The sequence below is a fragment of the Ambystoma mexicanum genome, chromosome 6p (assembly GCF_040938575.1).
Source record: "Ambystoma mexicanum isolate Mex_15411 chromosome 6p, UKY_AmexF1_1, whole genome shotgun sequence".
Lineage (NCBI taxonomy): Eukaryota > Metazoa > Chordata > Amphibia > Caudata > Ambystomatidae > Ambystoma > Ambystoma mexicanum.
The window spans coordinates 144,870,053-144,892,134 of NC_090935.1; the positions used below are offsets into that span (position 1 = coordinate 144,870,053).

Sequence of the window (22,082 nt, forward strand, 5' to 3'; positions counted from 1 at the left end):
CTGAGCAAGAACGGGATGGTGGTGATTGAAGGTAGTTGTTGGGCGAGTCGGGGTCAAGGGTAGGCTTTTTAGCAGCGGCCGAACCCAGGCTTCTTAAGGGAAGGGGTGAATGAAGTATTAATAAATGTGGTGATGAAGGGGGAAAGCGCAGTCAGTCTTTTAATTAGATTAGCAGGGCAGATGCAGAGCGATGGATTGATGTGCTTCATGATCAGAAGGACTTCCGGTATTGTTACTTCCCTAAAGGGCTTGGGGGTGTTGGTGTCGTATAGGCCATTGGTGGCTGGTGTGGTAGCAGAAGATTTGGGTTTGGGTGTTGTGACTTTAGACTTTAAGCAGGTTTTGTGATCATTTTGTCTAACATGGCCTGTTGAATAGTGTTGCACCATGTTTCATTTTTCTCTGTGGGTTGAGTGGAGGTGGGAGGAAAGGTCAGCTCATTATAAATGGTGAACAGCTGTTTGGATTGGGAGTTTGCTTTCTCGATTCTGGTGTTCTAGGCAGATGCTTTGGCTGTGGAGATTTCCTTTTTGTATTGTTTCGATACTCCCAGGTTAGGTATCTTGTGTGAGCACGGAAGGGCTTGTTTGCCATGTGGTCAGTGCTGCACGTTTGAAGGTATGTATGTATGTATGTATGTATGTATGTCTAGGATTTCTTGAGTGAACCATGAGTTGGCATGTAGTATGTGCTTGGCACTCTTTTTTTCCAGTGGGGCGGCAGCGTCTATTACCTCCTTAAGAGTAGTGTTATAGAGCTCTACTAATTCTGTTGGGTTGTTAGATTTAAAGTGTGCTAATGCTGAGGTTTCATGTTTCATGGAGGGGAGAATTCTGTCCTTGGTGAGTAATATTTTAAACCTTGCCTTGGTGGCTGGTACAGTTTGGCTAGGTTTACCTTTAATTTTGGAGGGTATGAAAAAGAGCAGCAAAGTGGGTCAGTCCAGGGACGTGGCGTGTTGGAGCTGATGTCAGCGTCACAATTGTGATCTGCTATCCAGTCCAGTATGCGACCTTTGATGTGGTTTGGGTTGTTGACCAGTTGGGTAAAGCCTATATCTAGAACGGCTTAAGTGAGAGCTTTGCCTTTCTTGTCTTTAGGGTCTTTTAAAGCCCAGATTTAGGTATCCTAGGAGAATTAATCTGGTGTTAGTTTTGAGGTTGTTGCCTAGGAGGTGTGTGATGCTGTCTTGGAAGTCGAGAGGGGGGCGGTAAACTGTATGTAATGTTATAGTGTCATTTGGCGAGAGAGATGTTTACTGCAAATACATCAAAGTTGTCTGACTTAGTAGTATTTATTTGTCTAGCGTTGAGGGTTTCTTTGAGAATTAGGGCGACGCCTCCTCCTTTCCTTGATGTTCTATCTTGGCAGAAGATTATGTAGCCTGGGGGTAGGGTTTGGCAGATAGCTGGTCCGGAGGCTTCATGTAGTCAGGTTTCAGTAATGGCTAGTGTATCTAGATCCGTGATAAGGTCATGAATCTCTATGGTATGAGCTGGCAGGGAACGTGCATTGATGAGTGCACATTGAATTTGGGTAGTAGGTTTGTTCCCTAATTTTGTTTTAGTGGGGATGTTGTTGTGGGTGCTGGTCCTAGGGGATTTTGGTGGCGTGGGGGTGGGGGAAGATGGAGTTTAGAAGAGATTGCTTTCTTAGGTCCTTCTTGGTGGCACCTGAGATGTGGGGGCTACGTGTACTTAGTCTTAGGTTTTTCAGATGGAGGGGCAAGGGGTGGGTAAGGACTTGCGCTTCTAGGAGTGGCTTGGGTATTCTGATGGAGCGGCTAGGTGGGAGGATGCGGGCTGATGTGGCGGACGTTACACGTGGGTTAGGTGTGTCTGCAATTGAGTGCAGGGAGGAAAGGTGTGGGTTTTATGTCGTGGGAACATGGCAGTATGGGCGACCTAGTATGGGGCAGTTTTATTAGAATGCTGGTGCAGGAGGGGTAAAGTTCGGCTATTTTCATAAGCGGAAGATGTGAGCTGTAGGTTGTACACTTAACCCAGTAAATACAATTGTCCAAAGAAAGACTTGCACATAAAATGTAATATTAAAATATACATTTGTTATATGTACACAAGGAAGGTAGGTAACACGTGGTTCACTTAACCAACACACAGGTTGCCAAAGGCCATTGGTTCAATGGTAGTTGCTCGCAGTACACTTGTTACAGAGTTTGACATTAATGACATTTCTACAGTATTATCGGTACTACCGCACAGTCACATTAATCCAAAGCTTTACAGTAATTGTATTTAGTTAGCAAAACCACATAAGATAGTCTTTTAAAGGTTGGCTAATAACACTGCAGCAGAGTTTAACATTCTACAGATCCTTTTCGGGGAAACTAATGCTTTAAAGGTCCAATCCGTAACTATATGAAAAAGTCAGTGTAGGAGTGGATTCAAAGTCTCAAGAAGCAGTAGAACAGCAAAGGTTCCTCGGGATACTTTTAGTCTCTAAGGAAAGATACTTGGCAATTCAACACAACGAGGGAGACCCAGCAAAAGCACTCTCTAAAGGGACACAAGCTGGCAGTTTGGGTCAGAGGTAGAGTGGACACCCTGGACACCTCTTCATGCACTCCAGTCATTCTGGAGCAACTTCTTGGTCCAAGGTAAGTTATACCTTTCACTCCACAGTACCTTAGGTTAGAAGAAACTCTTGCAGCTGTATTCTCCTCTGTGCAGTAGCGACAGGCCCGGTTTCCTGAATCCTCCGTCTGGTGTTTGAATGGGATGTATCGGCAGCAGTCTCTAGAGAGGACACTTGGCACAGATGTGTTTGGTCACCTTGGTCGATCTGCGGTTTTGGTGTCTTTTTCTCAGTACTAACAAAGGACAGTATTCGCCCGGTTGAGCTTCGATTCTGAAGTCCTGCACTCTGGTGGGGGGACTTAAATGAGTCGGATCATGCCTCTGGAGGTTCACTTACAGCTCAGCAAAGACCAGGATGGATTCAGCCTCTCAAAGACATTGCACTGCAAATGGATCAGAGGTCTCCTGGTATTCGCGGTCTGCAGCTCTGGAAAGGCACAGTACCTTGGGAGATGGCTCAATTTGTAGTTAGTCTCAGGGCTGGTTGGTTCCACCAGCCAAAGGGAAGGAGTCGTTCTCTTCGGAGCTCCTCTGTTGAGTAGAAAATGGGTTCAAGATAGCAGTCGCTTCACTGTGATGAGAAGGGACTGCATGCATCTCTGGTTGTCTTCAGCTTCAGTTACTTCAGTTTCCAGTGGTCCGCTTGCCTTTCAACCTGGAACCGCACTTTTTATTCAGTTTTCCCACACACTCCTCTGCAATCTGTCAGCATTTTACAGAAAGGGGTGGGTGGCTGTCCAAATGGGACAGCCAGCCCCCTAATGGGAACTGGTTCCATTCAGGCACTCAGGCAGAAAATGGGCAGGGGAGTGAGAAAAAAAAAATATATATCCCCCTCTCTCTCTCACACACACACACACCCTCTCACACATACACACACACACACACACACACACCGCCCCTCTCACTCACCCCCCCCTCTCAGAATGGCACAAGAAGGGCCAACAAGGAATAACCACAATAGAAATGGCGAAAAAAGAAAGGAGCCACCATGTTAGAACATAGGAGACCCTATTGTGCACAACCAGGACTGTGACTACAGTATGCTTTAAAACGTAGCACAATAGTTGGTAGAACTGTTAGACAACCCTATAGTTATGGCTGGTGGCAGTGTATGTGACTAAAAAGTCACAGGAGCAGAGAGAAGGCGGATACTGGGTATCCCTTTTGCACTCCACATAAGGTCGGGTGTGCTAATCTCTCATAGTATAAAGTTTTAGGAAGGATACAAGGTATCCCTCTATCGTTAGGAACTGTGGTTTGTTAGGGTAAGGAAAGAATCTCCAAGGAGAAACCAAAGGGTTCCCAGCAACACTGCTCATAAGGAGCTCTGTGCTGCAGAAGTTAAACACAGATGTCTTTAAAGAGATACGGAGGAAAGCAGACTCCATAGTAAAGATAAAACAAAGGGAACAGAGGTCCAAAAGTCAGAGCAAATAAGAATGAATGAGGGGGGAAAAAGGCTTCCTTCATTCAGGAAATAAGAAAAAGGTCCAGAAGTCCAGCAAAAGTGCTTGGGGCCTCACTGGGAGAGGGGATGAAGCATAAAAATGATAAATCTCTCTATGCCTGGTACTTTATCTTTTCTCAATCATCTCCTGCGTTGCTTCTTCACCTCTTCTGCTTCTCTCACCTCCTTATTCTGATTATGACCTCTTTCTCTAACCTCTTCTGCTTCCCTACTCCTATACTATTTCTCTTTACCTCTTCATCAGTGCTAGTCTGTCACTAACATTTGCTTAGTTCTGATACTCTCCACCACCTCCACTGCTCCTCTGACTCATCCGGTTGTATAGGGGATAGAATTCTCCCATGGCTGTGCCTTTCATGAGGTTCTGTACCTGTGGGTTATCTCCTTGCCCCACTCTAGGTTGGTTAATATATATATTTTGATTTTGAGCATCTTTGCTGTCTCTGAGACTTTACAAAAAAGGTAGCAGGTGCTCCTCTCTAGAAAGAACATGGCATGATAAATGTGTTCTGAGATGAGCGTTTGCAGCACACGCTTTTTGCTCACTGTACCTTTCACAGATGGGAAATATCCATTTGCATATCAGTCTTTGTCCCGCCCACATGGGCAGTCCAGCACCGAAATGCTATGGCAATTCCTCTCTGAACAAGAGTACCCACAGCAACCCATAAACGTGTTTCAGCCTTGTTGGGCCTCATCAGTGACGTGAAGCTGTGTGTCTCTGAGCACAGTGAGCAGAGAGTCCTCGTCAGGTTGCCCCCAGGTAACTCGGGGTGACCAACCCCAAGTTCCTTGCAAATATTACAAAAAAGGTAGCAGGCGCTCCTCTCCAGAAAGAACATGGCATGATAACCTGTTCTGAGATGAGAGTTTGCAGCACATGCTTTCTGCTCATTGTATCTTTCACAGATGGGAAATATCCATTTGCATATCCGTCTTTGTCTGTCTCTGAGACTTGTCCGTATAACGCGAGAGTCCGTGCTGTCAGGGAGGAATCCATGTTTCTTTCCTCTCCTGGTTTGGGGCTTAGTAATGTAAATGGACTAGGTTTCAGATTGCCAGACCCATTCTAAAAGGCCTGCCGATTCCATGCCCCTTTTGTCCACCTGAATAAGGCTTGGCCCCACTCTGCTTGAAGTGTTCTGTAACACTAAAGAACACGTGTTGCGTGCCTTTGACCTAGGTGTGATTAGGGAGGAGCGGGGACCGGGGGGCGGGCGGGGTCAGGGCCTCTACCCGATGTAAACTATTGGCCTTGCATTAAGAAACAGGGGTGGTACATGAATGACCCCCATGGTCACCTGCACCCAACCAAAACCTTAAGGGTTAGGTAGATAGCTTATTAACAGGGGAGTGAGGCAATAACTTTAACTCGCATCTTTTTTGTAGAAGATTTCCTGCATCAATGGTAAATGCTGGGAGCAGCAAGACGGCCTCCAGTCTGGGGCATGGAAGAGCGCACAGGTTCCAGGTTCACTCATAATATGCTTCAGAATATGATGGAGGTCTCTAGAATTTAAAAGATATGGGTCTGTGTAGCCCTTGTTAACTAACCTCCATTGCCTGGGCCTAATGTCGGTCTAGGAGTGCATCTTGCTTCCCAATCTCTGTTTCACTCGCTTCCTGTGTATGTGTGGCTACTGGAGATCAACCGCACCCATAGCCCACGTTTGGACAAGATGCTGTATGGAGGTGAACAGTATGATCTACCTTCAGAATCTTGGCACCTGCACAACACTTTCCTCGCAGCAACTCTCCAGCTGGCTTGTGTGTCTCCTCCTTTCGGGTCCCACTGTGAGGTGCCATTACCCAATATAGCCCCCCAGGTAGTCTCGCCCAGCAAAGCGTAGGAACCTGGAACAGTCGTTGGAGCCACAGTCGCCCTCTATGCTTGACACCACTGTCAATGGTAGATCATCATACATTTCTGCCATATTCTTCTGAGTAAGACCCGGAGCTGCATGCATGCAGGTTTCTGGCACCAGCCATCATTTATGGTAAGCAGAACAGAGGGTGCATACAGTTGCCGTTAATGGGCTCCTGGTGTAGGGATTGATGGAGCTCTGCACTATCCCGTCCACACCGCCCCCTTTTAATGAGCAAAGTTTAATGAAACAGAGACTTAGTTGCAGAACATTGGATTTTACTGTACCACCCTGGTATGTGTATAAATAAAACTGAACATACAAAAATGTGGCCAAACCTTGTACATTGCCATTGTTTTGGATGAGATTTGTAAATTTACGCGTATGTCTGCGTTTTACTTATGGAATATGACTTTCTTTCAGAGGAACAGTATATTCTTGAGCATGCAGCCCTCTTGGAAGAGTTGAGTGTTCTGCAGTCATTCCTGGATAGTGAGCATGTTAAAGGTAATTTCAATATCGTGCCTGGAGTCGAAGTTGGTTGAGCTGGTTTGCAAATATGCTTCCTTCTGCATAAATGTTATATTGTGTTGACAGACCTTTGAAGTAGTATTTAAAAGGAGTCGTCTACTTGAATAGTAACCTGTCAATCCTGCATTGCCCTGGTAACCAATTGCTTATGTGTTTATAATCCTGCATTGCCCTGGTAACCAATTGCTTATGTGTTTATAATCGTACAGTAGGTGTCCCATTTCATTCCTGATTGGCTATTGTTTCACCAACTGTACAGTCAAGATGTGAAAGATATTACGACTTCACGGAACACATCATTCTGTAATACTAGCTTAAGAAGATATTTGGTGACCTCCTTTTGAGACTTTGGCACTACATGTTCATACAGTTTTCCATCTCGGCGAAGTAGACACAACATGCTTTTCCAAAAGGTCACTTTGGACGATGCACTAACTTGCTTTTTACCCATATAGCCATAAGTCATGATGATGCATGTAAACCACTTGTTCATTTTCGCGCTCTGAAACACTTGTGTATGAGCGCGATACATAATATTAATTAGTGTTTTCATAAGACTTCCATCTTTACCACTAGGACTTTCTTTAGCATTGGGGCCTGTAATGAACACTGGGGAGACTGCAACATAAGAGCCAGTATCGAGCACATCAAATAAGAATCGGGTATATTCCTCCGAATGATTACTTTGAAAGACTAACTCCTGATTGAGAGGATACAAATGCAAAGGGACCCCCTCCACACTCTCCCGCCCAAAGTACAAACTGGTAGAAGAACAAGTTACTTACCAACTGTAACGTTATTTCGACTGGAAGTTCCTCCCACGTATTCCTCATCTTATGATATTCGTATCCTGCCAGCTTCGCTGCTTCTGAAAAAAAAATTCTCGCGAGGTCGTGGCGTCGATGTCCTTCGACGGGCTCGTACGTCACCATCAGTATAAATAGCTTGTGCTGTGCCCGTTGGCTTCAGTTCTGTTTTTTTAGAGGAACTATTCGAGGAACACCCAGGCGTGCCTCATGACTGATGGACTCTTTGTGAGAGGAAAGTGTAAGAAACATAAACTGTACTGTCGGGTAGGATGGGAGCTGCGATGAGGAATTTTTGGGAGGAACATGCAGTCGAAAGAACGTTACAGTTGGTAAGTAACTTGTTCTTCAAATGGATTGTGTCCTCCCACGTATTCCTCATCTTATGATAGACTTCCATAGCAGTGGTAATTTTGAAGGTGCGAGTACTAGTTATTATTCTCATGGACGGATTGGAGTACCGCCTTGGCAAATAAACCCTCATTGCAGGAAGAGGCATCTAAGCAATAATGCTTGATGAAGGTATTCATTGAAGCCCATGTTGCAGCTGAACAAATATCTGCTGCAGGGACTCCCATCTTCAGAGCCGCAGAAGTAGCCATCCCCCTAGTGGAATGGGCTTACAGTCCATCCGGTGGGTCTTTTCCCACCTATCTGTAGCACTCAATTATAGACAGAATGATCCAACGGGATATAGTTTGTTTTGTCACCGCAAATCCCAATTTATGACCTGTCTTGCCCACAAAAAGTTGGTCGTCTTGACGTAATTTTGACATTCTTGAAATATAAAAACCGAGAGCCCTTTTGGGGTCCAGTCTATGCAGTCTCTCCTCTTTGCCCAAATGAGGAGGAGGATAGAATGTTGGTAATATGATTTTTTTTTTGTGACAAGTGGAAGTCAGAATCTACTTTTGGTAAGAAAGATGATTTAACCGTAAGAACCACTTTGTCCTTGTAAAAAGTAGTATATGGAGGTTTACATGAGAGAGCCTGTAGTTCACTAACCCTGCGGGCTGATGTTTAGGCCACAAGAAGGACAGTCTTCAATGTTAGAAGCCTCGAGGGACAGGAGTGCAGAGGCTCAAAAGGTATACAAGTTAGAAACTTATAGATTTAAATCCCAAGTTGGGACATGAAAGGGGACCGGAGGGTATACATTAGTAAGCCCTTTCAGGAATTGAATTATCAGTGGACTTTTGAAGTATGAAACCCCTTCCGAGGAGCGCTTAAAAATGGCAGCGCAACTAGATGCAATAGGAAAGAGAGCACCATTGGGGTGCCACATTGAAAAGGGTCAAATCCTGATCTTTGCACCAGTTATTGAATTTGTTCCAATGACACTGGTACAAGGATTTTGTTGCTGGCCTTCTGGCTGAAAGCAAAATCTCCATTACGTCATCCGGATGATCCCAATCCTTGTATCTCAACCTCTCAAACCATGCGTGGATTTTGAGTGTCTTGACCTCTGGGATGGAGAACCCGACCTTCCACTTGCGAGAGAAGATCCTCTTTGCAGAAGACGTATTGGAGGGCAGATGGACATGTCCAGAAGGTCCGAGTACCACGTCCTCCTCGCCCAATCCGGGGCAATTAGGATCATGTTTTTTCTGAACTTTCTCAACCTCCTGATTACTTGAGGAATCACGGGGACTGGAGGAAACACGTACAGAAGTGGAAATTTCCACTACACCACAAACGCGTCTCCTAGAGCTCCTCTCGGAGGAAATTCCCTTGAGCAGTACTGTTCGCACTTCCGGTTTACCGTGGTCGCAAACAGATCCACTTGAGGGGTTCCCCAAAGTGCGAAGATCTCCAGAAGGACTTCCTGAGCTAGCTCCCACTCGTGGGAGACTGTGCTCTGCCTGCTCAGAGCGTCTGCTGCCATGTTTGCTCTCTGGCTAGGTAAACTGCCGATAGAGAGATTCCTTCTCGTATTGCCCAGAACCAGAGCTGCATTGCCTCTCTGTACAGTGGTAGTGACCCTATGACCTCCTCTCTTGTTGAGGTAGTTCATGGCCACCTGTAACGCTCACCTCATATCCACGGGGACGCCACTCAGCCTGATTGTACCACTCGTGATCTCGAACCCCTCCCTTGGAATCTGTTCGACCGAGGATTGGGCCTGAAATACAGGAATTTCGGATTTAACTTTATTGTCTCTTGTTGCTTGACTCCCACCTCCCTTGAGGACCAAACCTTCCCCTTTGTCCTCTCCTCACCTTGTTTTCTTGTATTGTGCGCTCTCCATCCTGCTTCTCGGTGCAGGGATGCGTTGCTTCACTGGTGCGGGCCCAATGAGTCTGGACTTGCTGTAACTCCAGTCCGACAAGGTAGGTTTGTTGGTATTGATGAACTGTCCTTTTCTTTTCTCCTGCCCCTAATAATGTCTCCTCTTCTCCCTTTAGGTGCTGGAAGAGGTCGTTGATTGTGTTGTGCTGCTTGGGCGGGCTGAGCACGGAACGGTGAGTGAAAGCGCGATGCGCGGCACCTTCTTGTCTTCATGTGCTAACCTGCGTTTTTTCTCCTTTGTAGGTCGATGGTATGTTCCGGAATGGGTGTGACCAATAGCGGCTCGAGTCCAGGTAAGCGTGTGATTATTCTTGCTGTTTTCGGAATCTGAATATGAGCTTACTAATGTCTTTTCCTTCGTATCTTTTCTTCCCAGGATGCAGCTTCCGCAATTGGAGATGGCGTCACTGAGATGCTGTTCTCTGGACCAGAGGGGCGATGGATGGAAGCAGGATTCTACTCAAGATAAGTGTTGCGCTAATGTTGTTCTTGTTCTTTCAGGTACGCAGGTCTAGGAAGGCAGGCAAGGATCTCAGGAGACCGATCTGAGCGCGGTGAGTGTCACGCTGCAGGCGCAGAGTAACGCGAAGCATGTTCCTCTGCACGGGCGTAGTTTATATAGCCTCCAGGTATCCCTAGGCCTAACCACACCCAAAAAGCTAGACCGCATAGCACCGTCTCATCTGTGACCCTCCAAAAGGGTCACAGATGAGACGGGGAGGCCTTTAAGGCCAATATGGAGGATAGTAGCCTGGCTCCAGTGTCTTGCCTAAGAGGGTTAGAGACAGGGATCATGACACCACCGGGTTGTCCGTCATTATCAGGACATTCTTTCGCTGTACAGAGGACAGGAAGGCCTTCAGCGCTAGTCTGATTGCCCTCAGCTCCAATAGGTTGATGTGTAATTTGGACTCCGATGGAGACCAACGATTGCTGATGGAGACCAACGATTGCTGATTGTCAGATCGTTGGTATGGGCTCCCCACCCCGTGAGTGAGGCGTCCATTACTACTGTTATCTCCGATCATGGTTGCCAAAAAGATTCTCTCTTGAGGATGTTGTCGTTGCAAGCCCACCATAGTAGATCCTGAGCAACTGAGCTCAGGACTTGCAGAAGATCCGACATACTCCCCGAGAACTGGGACCACTGAGTTCTGAGGGCCCATTGAAGGGATCTCATTCTCAGCCATGAGGCCGAGCAAACTAAGAAAATTGAAGGCCGGCAGATGCTGGGCATTCTGGAACTTTGTTACCATCTGCAGAATGTGGAGAGCTCTCACCCCGGGAGGTGACGCTTTACCTGAGGAAGTATCCAAAACTGGAGATTTTGGGATGGTATCATGTGAGACTTTTTGAAATTGAGGGAGAAGCCCAGTTTGTGAAGGAAGTGACAGGTGATCGACAGATGTTCCTGAGCTTGTTCGGGAGAACACGCTCTGATCAACCAATCGTTCAGGTAGGGGTAGACGTGAATCCCCTCTCTCCTGAGACTCGCTGCCACAACGGCCATCAGTTTGCTGAAAACCCTCTGGGCGCAGGTCAGCCCGAATGGCAGAACTCGAAACTGAAAGTGAGAACCGCGAACCTCAGGTACTTTCTGTGCTTGGAATGGATTAGCACATGAAAGTAAGCATCCTGAAGGTCCAATGATACCAACCACTTTTGGAGTTGGAGAGCCTGAAGGATCTGAGAAAGGGTTACCATCTTGAACTTGTCCTTCCTGAGGAAGTTTCCTAAGTCCAAGATGGGTCTCAATCCTCCATCCTTCTTTGGAATGAGAAAGTAGGGGGAGTACCAACCCTTGTTCCTCTCCGCTACAGGTACCTGTTCTATTGCACCTTTTTCTAGCAGGGTTAAAATTTCTCCCGGTGGATGATTCTAAGGCCTTTTTAGGAAGGGAAGGCAGTAACCTTGAGCTACTGTCTCCAGTGCCCAAGCATCTGAAGTAATGCCCCGCCATTCTTTCAGATTCTGAGAGATTCTGCCTCCCACTGGGGTTTTTTTGTGATAAGGCCTCAGAGTGATTTGGAGGCGGCTGCAGGCGCGGCTTAGGGCAAAGATGCCGTTCCTGAGTCCAGTTTTGCACTTTTTCCTCGTCCACCACGAGCAACATTTCTCTTGCCTCTTTGAATGGCCTGTCCTCTTCCGCTGCCAACAGATGAGTAGTACCGAAAAGAACGACCTCTCCAGGAAGATGAGCCCGAATAAGGTTTCTGAGGCTGTTGCATGGAGGCGCTAAGAGATTTAGCTGCCGCTTTTGAGGTTTGTAGTTTTTCTAAGCTTTAATCAGCTTTACTACCAAACAGCCTCAAGCCATCAAAAGGCATGTTGAGAAGTCTGGCCTGCACATCTGGTGCAAACCCGACTTCCTCAACCACGCAAATCAGCATAGCACTGTGCTTGCAGCCATGGATCTGCTGATACTATCGGCATTATCCAGTCCAGACTGGAGACATTCCCCTATTGCCTCCTTTCCGTCTTTGACAATATTCAGGAAGTCTTCCCTTTCTGCGCCTTCCGGAATATGTGCAGCCGCCACTGAAATGCAGTCCCACAGGGTATGGGTGAACCTGGCGAGGGTACAGGTGACATTAGTTGATTTGGGCCATGCTACCCGAAGTAAAGACCTTACGGGCCCAAGCATCCACCTTCTTATCCTCTCTTTCCGGGGGGATAGATGGATATGCTGTCTGTCTTGAGGAAGTTGCAGCCTGAATAACCAGACTTTCTGGAGTGGGATGCCTGCTTAAATAATCAGGATCAGAACTAGAAGTTCTATACTTATTACTGTTGACTGCAGCAATAGTATCAGGAACTTCCCAGGTTTTTTTTTTACTGTTCTTTGAAGTGCCCTATGGAAGGAGAGAACTGGATCTTTCTGGGGGACCTGATCAAGTATGTCAGTCATATCATGCTGATCAAAAGTGGATGAGGCTCTACCCCAGCCCATGTATACAACCACCCTATTCATTAAACTCCTTATCCTGAATCTGCATGTTCTGTAGGGTCAGATTTTGCAAACTCAAGCTCAGGTGACGTATCAATGTCACTAGGAGAGTGAAGGGTACAGCACAGGTGTCTCATTTTCGATTCTGGATCGATTAATTCTTCTGGGACCTCTTTAGTACCAAAAGGAGAACATCACACATTGTATGTTTCGGAAACAGCAACATTCAGTTCAGTTTTTTTACAACAGAATACACAGTATTACTGACTAGACCCTTCATCGGGTCCTACCAGGCTGTTACTGGCTGAGTCTGCTATGCATAAATATATTCTAAGCGGGGCCCAAATGTCCTTTGGTTTACATGTGTCTGGGAGTGACATTACATATTGTTCCTCGCATTCATTGGCATATATCAATTCTTTAAGGAAGTAGCTCACTCGTGGTGTCTGTGCGCTCTTCAATTTTAACAGAATGCACTTTTTGGCCACTGCGCATGCAAGAGTCTCTTTGTCTCCTCTGACTGTTTTCCAATATCCCCAAACAGGTATCTTTGTGGTGTGAGGTCTGCTGGTATCTGAGTAACTTCCTCCAAAATGGTAGCTGCCTTTCCCCAGAATACTTGTACGTTGGGGCAGCTCCAATACATGTGTATCGAATCAGCCTGTTCAGTTCCACATTTCTGACAGATACGGGGACCATTATTTGTAAACTTAGCAACTTTTTTGGGGGTATAGTGCAGTTTGTTCAATATCTTAAATTGGATCAGCCTGAGGCCTGCATTCATGGACACTTTCTTGGTCAATTCACAGTACCTCACCCAGGTTCTATCGTCTATGCTTTCTCCCAGATCTGCTTCCCAGGAGGCCTTGATTTTATTTACCGTTGGGGTGTTAGCCTGCACGGCCGCATATAGCCCTGAAACTCTTGTTCCCGATCGGGTTGACAGCGCCAATAGACACGGGTGTGGTGGGGGTTCATCAGGGAACATTGGCCATCTGGCCTTAAAAGCCATTCTCATTCTATGATATTGTAATACCATCAATTGGTCACTTCCCATCCCTGTTTTAAATTCTTCCAGCGTTATAAACTTACCATTGGGGAATATGTCTCTAATTTTAAATTCCTCCTCCGGGTCCCATTTGTTTTGTATGCCTGGATCGTATGTGGGTGTTATGCCGGGGAAGTTCCAGAGCGGGGCTTCCGCATAATAAGGTTTCTCTACTCCAAGCCTACGGTAGAGCTTGTACCAGGCCTGCACCGTTGTACTGACTGGATCGAATGGGCACTCATCTCTGATTTCTTTTGAAGATGACCGACCTTATATCGGTTGGGCGTGCAGAATGTTTTTCTAAACAGATGTGGGGTGATGTGTCTTGCTCATCGTACCAGTGCTTAACAAACTGGGCCTGTGCAACTAGATAATATAGTTTGAAATCTGGAGCGACTATTCCACCTTTGCTGTATGGTTCCACCATTTTTCCCACTTTATCCTGGCCGTCCCCCCGCACCAGACAAACTCCACCGCCATGGATCTAAGCGTGTCAAAGAAGCGCCTTCAAGGCCAGACCGGTATATTAGTAAATATGCACAGTAGTTTCGGGAGAATGACCATTTTTAGTATAGCTACCCGACCAATAAGTGAGATGGGAAGTTCAGCCCAGAAACAGAGTTTAGTGGCAATCGTACGCAATAAAGATTCGTGGTTATTCAAAAGTAGGGATGTTTTATCTCCTGACACAATTACCCACAAATATCTTATCTTATCTGGGGACCACTGCAGGCCGTGTGTGTTTGGACATCTAGTAGCCGGGGTCAGGGGAAATATTTCAGATTAAGCATGGTTAGTTTTATACCCCGAGTATTCTGTGAATTTGTGCATTGCTTCCAACGCTGGACCCAGATGTATGTCTGGTTCCCGATAATAGGGCATCGTCTGCATATATAGATTGGGTCAAGCCCGCCATCCGTATCCCCCTCTGTCCCTGATGTTCTCTAATAGCTGCTGCAGCTAGTTCCATTGTCAGAGCGAATAGTATGGGGGAGAAAGGGCAACCCCGTCTCGTACCCCTCCCCAGCTCAAACCATTCCGACACGGTGCGGTTGGTCAACACCCTAGCTCCCGGGTTGGTGTATAGTACCTTGACACATTTCAGAAAGTATGGACCTAGCCCAAATTTTTCAAGCACCATGAATAGGTACTTCCATGATACAGAGTAAAACGCCTTTTCGGCATCTAGAGACACCGCTACTGCCTGGGCCTCCGACTTAATCTGGGCCATTACCCCAAACAGCCTACGTAAATTGAGTGCTGTCGATCTAGTCGGGATAAACCCGCATTGGTCCGGGTGTATCGGCACTGGCATGTGTGGCAGGAGTCTGGCGGCCAGGATCTTTGCAAATATTTTTGCGTCACAATTTGAGGGACAGGGGCCGGTACGAGGACATCTCATTGGGGGGGGTCGTCTAGGTTTGGGGAGTACTGTGATAATGGCCTCTCTCATGGACGCTGGGAGCGTCCCTACCTCTATGGCCTCCTCCCACACAGACACCAGTATCGGGGCAAGCTCCTCGCTGAGCTCCTTTTACAGTTCAATCCCCAGCCCGTCTGAACCAGGGGCTTTGCCATTGGCTAGTGATTTAATCGCTTCCTTTATTTCTTCAATTGTGAGGGGCGGGTCTAACAATAGCTTGTTTTCTGATAAGATTCTCAGGAGCGTGATTGTGTGCAAATATTCCCCAATTTCGTTGGTGTTTTTGAGTCATGGTTAGCGTATAGTTCTGTATAAAAATGGAAGAATTCTTTATTAATACCCGCTTCACTTGTTATTGTGCCGTCTCTCGCTATTACACCAGCAATTGGAGTGTGGTATCTTTCAAATTTTAGTAGGTTAGCTAGGGTGCGTCCCGCCTTATTCCCCTCACCATATCAGCGTGCCCTTACCGGGGCGGCCACATACAACAGTTACCTGGTAGCCAATTTATTGAATTCTTGTAATTTGCTATTTATTTCTGCAAGGGTCCTTTCTTCGTGTAAAGAGGTATATTGTTGCTCCAACTCCCCAAGTTGTTTCTCCACCTCCGTTAGTTCCCCCCTAACCCGCCTCAACAGTCCCGTGGATTTGGAGATTAGGATGCCTCTCACCCATGCCTTTAAGTGTCTCCCACAGAATAGCGGGGCTATTTACTGAGCCCTTATTGGTTTCAAGGAAAAATTCGACCTCGGTGCGCAATTCCTCCACCGCCGCAGGGTCCCCGAGGATGTTGGGGGGCATCCTCCATCTCCCGACCAGGGGTCCAGTGTCATATCTAACAATATGGGGGAGTGATCTGAAAGGGTGTGGGGATATATTTTGCTGCTAACAACATTACACATGAGTGACGCAGACACCAGCCATTAATCAGTGCGGGACTCCGTATCATGCACAGAGGAGTAAAAGGAATACTGTCTTTTTTGGGAGTGCAGTGTTCTCCAGGCATCTACTAGCAGCAATTGTGTCATTTGTTTCACAGTGTCAGCTGTTTTTGTGGGATTCCTGTGCGCGGAGGTGGATCGATCCAAGTTAGTGTCAAATATAGTATTGAAATCGCCTCCCCACAGTATTCGCTCGTGGACACATATACCAACCTTATGTATTACATTTGTATAGAAATCGGGGTCGTCCACATTTGGACCATAGGTGTTCACCAAAATCAGTTCCTCCCCTGCAATGCTCCCCCATACTATGACGTATCGACCCAGCGGGTCTATTTTACTTCTCCCCTCTTGAAACCCGACGGACGGACGGATGAGGACTCCACGTGCCTTTGAGGAGTATTCTGTACAGTATCTGTGCCTACCCCAATCTGAGGATGATGGCGAGGGACATAGGCTCCCACTTTATTCAGCTTGGCTCGGTTGTTCAGCCCACGTACGTTCCATGTAAGTAGTCTCAGTTTAAGCCCTTGGGCCGTTCTAGCAGCGTTAGCAATGCCTGTATGTCCATTTTGCACTTCTTGGCTTACTGTTGCTTAGGAGGATACCATGTGTTGCAGTGTCGCCACTTTTTTAACTTTAGGGACTCCTCCAACTGAGTCCTGACCCCTGAACTTCCCACCCCTTTCCCCACACCGCTCAACTGAGCTGAACTTCCCATGATTTCTCTGCCCCCCACCCACATCATCTCCCCCAACTTGACGATGCTGCCTAATAATGAACATCCCCTTTAAACTTGTGGAGCTTTCCTGAGGGTCTCCTGTTGCAGTCACTTGGCTCGTCCTGACGGAGGCTCTCGGCTTCGTTCATTGTAATGTTTTCACTCAGTCCGCCCATATTTCAGAGTTTTCCTGTCTCTGGGCGGGAGTACCTTGGCTTCCGCCGATAATAGGGGGTCTCCCCATCCCCATCCCCTCGCGGCTCTTTCCCCCACGCGGGGCCTGAGGATGTGTCCTTGTTAGTCAGCCGAATCTGGTATTTCTTCATTTAGTCGTGATCTGGCGTTTTGGTTGACCCCTCCGGTCTCTGGGTGGTAAAGGAATGGATGCTTCAATGTATGCCATGGCTACTGTGGGGTTTTCATAAAAATGGGCTCTCCCGCCATGTTGGATTCTCAATTTCGCTGGGAAGATGAGGGCATATGGTATGTTACGGATTCGTAGCTGTTTCTTAACTGGTTCGTAGGACCGCCTCTGTGCCTGTATACTAGCGGAGAAGTCTGGATATATGTGAATTCTGTTTTGTTCAAAATGTAGGGTACCTTTCTCCCTGGACAGCCTCAGTATCACGTCTCTATCTCTGTAATTGAGGAGCCGTGCTATTATGGTGCGGGGGGGTGCCCCGGGCTTCGGCAGCGGCGCCAACGTGCGGTGAGCCCTCTCCACAAGGAAATTGTCGGAAAAGGAATCTGATCCCAGGATGTTCCTCAAAAGGGTTTCCACTTGCCTCTCCATGTCGCCCTTGCCGAACGTTTCTGCGACTCAGACGATCCGGATATTATTTCTCTGAGATCTTGACTCTAAATCTTCACACTTAGAGTTTTTCGTAGCTCTGTCTGGAGGTGGGCTATGTCGCAGCCATGTTGTGATAGTGTATCTTCATTGGTGCTTATCCTGCTCTCCGCTTCCGTGATGCGCACACTCTTTTTCTACTCGGGCTTTAAGGGACCCAATTGTTGCGACTATATCGTCCAGTTTGACGTTAACCGCCATGAAGCCATTCTGGACCAGTGTTGACAGACGGTCCAAGGGATCTTCCCCTTGCTTGTCATTGTGTTGCGGTGCCTCCTCAGCTGCCCTATGTGGCTGGGAGCTGGCGAAGGTATCCATCGGACCTGTCTTTCTCCCCCCGTGCCCTTCTTCTCAGTGCGTCCCATGTATTACGGTGTGCAATTCCTGAGTGGACTGTGTCCTCCCACGTAGTATATGATTACGTGGAAATGTTTTTTTTGGGTGGGCAACAGGGCGGGTGTTGTGAGAGAGTTGGGCTGTCACGCACCCTTCGATCTCCGGGTGTTCAGCTGTCTTTGTTTTTCTTCCATAGGGCTGCGGTCTTCACTGGGTTCTCCCTGATTGTTAGTTCACATATGCTGTCCCCAGATGGCTCATAGTGGGATGTCCCCCTCGTTCCCTTACAGGATTGATGAGTTACTGTCTAGTTGGAGCCGCCGACCCCTGTCTTCACACAGTTGGGTGTTGGGAAAGCACCTTCCCCTTAACCCCCAAAGTTCTACTGGTGTCCCATTAGGTGAACCCCGCTTAGTGCCAGGGGGGAAAGGGGGGAAAAATGGCTCGCCACCCAGCGACCGCAATTTCAGTGGCTCCTGCTGCACCTCAGGGTATGTGTTAGGCGCTGTATTTAATTAATTGCAGTCCAGATATTGATCTGCTGTATTTATCCTTCCCTCTGCCTTTCCACGAGGAGTAGAGTGGCTGTCCCGTTCCACTTACTTGAATTGGGCATTTCCACCCGACTGTGTGCCTCTGCGTCGCCCTCACGTGCCCTCCTCCTCAATCTGTCAACCCGGAGGGGAAGGGGGCCACTCCTGCAGCCGCTCAGCCGTGTCTGCGATCCTCGTGTCCAGGTGCAGCAGTCGCGGACGCCGGATGCTCTCGGCGGTCGCGGCAGCGCAGCCGCGGGTATTGGTGTATTACGGCAGCAGCGGCCGCACGGGTGTTGCTGCTGCTCGTGTGTGGCCCCCGGCGTTCCAGATCTCCCCAGCCGTGTTTAGCCTCGGTTGCAGCCGCTCAGCTGCGCCCGCGATTCCCGCGACCAGGCGCAGCAGTCGCAGGAGCCGGATACTCTCGGCGGTCGCGGCAGCGCAGCTGCGGGTGTTGGTGTATTTTGGCCGCAGCAGCCGCACGGGCGGGCGTTGGTGTTGATTGTGTGTGGCCCCCGGCGTTCCAGATCTCCCCAGCCGTGTTTGGTTTCGGTTGCAGGCAGCGCGATACAGGCACACCGCTTCGCTCCTCCCCCACTGCGGCCCTCCCCCACTGCGGACCGCTCTTCCCAGCAGACCTCCGCGGACCTTCGCAGTGGAAACGCTGTGGATCCGGCGGCGGCGGAGCTTTCAGTCCGCTTGGGCGCCTTCAGGCGATTATCGCAGGTTTCTTTCGATGCACAGTCACAATTTTCTGGCTGCCCGTTCCAAAGGTCTCCCGCCTCAGAGTTCTTTGTCTTGTAGCCTGAAAGGACGACTCAGATAGGATATATTTGATGAAGGATTATTAGTGAAGCCGGAGCTCTCTACTCAGGCGGCCATTTTGGTTGTGCGCAACAGCGCCCCCTGCGTCAAACGCTTTTGGCTTCGATGTTGGCGTCGACGAAGTCGTCGAGGGTTTCAACGACTTGTTTTTTATACGGAGTCGGGGAAACACTCGATTCTCGAGGAATCTTTGACGATTTGACGTCGACTCGAGACTTATGAGTTTCACCCATGCTACTGGGTTTTACCACAGTAGTTCCTGACTTCCCTATGTCGTCCAACGGAGCGACCGGGTTCTGGCTCTTTTGAGGCTTTTTTGAGGGGGTCGAGGCCGCATTCTCAAAGACCTCCATCATCTTCCTTCTAAATTCTTCCCATTTTCTTAGTCGGACATTGTACCAATTCGGTAGATGTATCGGAGGATGAAGAGGGAGATCCATGTCTCCTCTTCCTAAGTCTTTTTGACGAGGCCTTTGAAGAGGCCTTGGAAGCTTCCTGCCCCACCGCCAGTTTACCTTTCCTCTCACAAAGGGCCTTCTCCGTCATCGACTGACAGGAGCCACAGTCGCTGGTTCGATGGTCTGAACCTAGGCACCAAAGACAAACGCAGTGAGGATCTGTAATCGACATCTTCGATCCGCAGTCGATACATTTTTTTGAACACCGTCTTGGGAGTAGAAGGGCTGGAAGAAGACAACATTTTCTGAAAATTTCAAAGCGCACTGTTCTCGAGACCTCGTGCACAGTGCCCTCTACCGAGAATTTTTTTTCTGAAGCAGCGAAGCTGGCAGGTTACGAATATCATAGAATGAGGAATACGTGGAAGGACACAATCCATTTGAAATAGATTTTACTTGACCGTTGAATTTTCGCGTCACCATAAACCAGGAGAATGCAATCTGTTGATGCTCCAGTATGCGTTTATACACTTTTTATTCACTGGTATCATGCACAAACATTTTACTTGCGTTTTATGAAAGGTGCATTATATTTTCCTAAACATCTCACCCCACATCTCCCACCCTGCTTTCCTCCCGAGAGTTGACCTTGGCTGCTTTCTCACAGCTACCACTTGGTGAGATTGGGAAATCTAAAAATCATGGCTAGAACTGTGTTGATACAGTACCACCAGACCCTTAACAGACTGCTGAGTGGATCCACTTTTAACATAATAGTAGATTTTTTAGGGGTGGTAATGAATATTCAGAAGCTTTTTCAGGGATATTTTGAGGTCCTCAAATTTGGTTTCATACAGACCATTGTCACGGTTGGTTTAATAATTCCACAAACTCATGGTAGGAGGAGATGAACAGTTAACCGGTTTTTAATTTGTCGTTCAAGTCTTTTTTACGGTTGGAGGACTGCAGGTTGGCCTAACTAAGGGATGTCCCTGACAGATTCTTCAATCCCCCATGGGCTCTCTTCCCTAGCTCAGGCTTTCATAATCCCCTAGTGGTCTGATAAACTAGCTATTGGTAACCATTACTGTCGAAGCTATCCTAATCTAGTAGTGAGGCCCTGGAGTCATAGGCCTTATCCAGTCTGCTCCCCTCAGTAAATTACTTTTATAAATTATTAGTCGCATCAAAATATTAATATACATATACATAAGTGATAACATTGTAAGAATAATAGAATATTTGATCATAAGTATCACATTTTCTAAAGTGATTATATGATAATATTGAAGTAATAGAAATCCTGAAAATGAATTGGGTAGATAGACTAGACAAGACAGAGTATAGGGGGAGGAAGAGGGAAGGAAACGCAGTTGAAAATCCAAAGTGATTTTTAATCAGAACAGTTGAGATATTGAAATAAATGTCCAATTTCCAGTTGAATTTGTGTAGAATTTTGCAGGAAAAGGCATGATATTTTTCAACACGATGAATAGAACAGCTCTAATTCCACCAGGCAGTAAAGGATAGTTTACAAATTGTTTCCAATTGGAAGAAATTGTAATATGTAAAGCAAGGCTAATAAAAAGGATAAACAGAGTCAATTTGCAAATACAGATGTACAATAGGGCCAGTCATAATATTGCAAAGTGGCATTGGCACTTGAAAATGAACTCTCTTGAAGGCAGGTCCATATTTTGGTCCAGGTGGAACGTACATATTTACAGTCCTAGATTAGGTGATAAAAATCTGCATGAGGAAGGTGGCAGGACCAATAATTATTGGAAGATCTATTGGAAGCTTTGGCAATTCTTGAGGGAGTAACAAATGCGCAATGTAAAATAAAGAAAGGAGTTTGAGTAAGATCGCCAGCTACTGAAGAGGAATAGTATAGTTTTCAAATATTCGTCCAAGCTTCTAAGGAGGGTTGGAAATCCCAGTTTAGTTCCCACTGTCTGATTTAAAGAGGTATTGAATAGTTTCCTATTACTAGCATCGTTTAAAATAACAATTTGGCCGCTTTGATGGAAGGATTGAATAAACATGATATTAATAAATGTGAGGGGGATTTGTGGCTTAATGCAGGAAGAGACTTGGTTAAGGAATTAAAGTGATCTATTAAAGGTTGCCTCTGAATGGTATCTAGTCAATCCATCAAACCATTCCATCTAATGCCTTAAGGCCCAAATAGACGAGTTTAGAGATAAAGGCCAAGCAGCACTACTCCTCCTTCTAGACCTCTCGGCTGCATTCGACTTAAGTCGACCACAAAGTCCTATGTAGTCACCTTGAATTCGCAGCCCATTTCTCCGAGGAGGCCATAACATGGATCAAGTCTTTTCTGAGCGACCGGACTATGAGAGTCTTCTCTCCATCAGCCTTGGCAGACCCCATACCCATAACCTGCGGCGTTCCACAGGGATCCTGTGTGTCACCTACACTCTATAACGTATTCACCAAGCCACTCTTCGACAAAATGGACCATTTGGGTATCGCCTACA

The 22,082-nt window shown here is 47.1% G+C and overlaps 1 protein-coding gene across 1 annotated transcript in view; it reads left to right on the forward strand.

The window, feature by feature from the left end:
* Positions 1-22,082, forward strand: part of DCTN3 (dynactin subunit 3) — a 181,174-nt gene that overhangs the window by 62,395 nt on the left and 96,697 nt on the right. Inside the window, exon 4 of the mRNA XM_069626830.1 lies at positions 6,357-6,440. Coding sequence (XP_069482931.1) covers positions 6,357-6,440 — 84 coding nt within the window. The remainder of the gene's footprint in view (positions 1-6,356; positions 6,441-22,082) is intronic.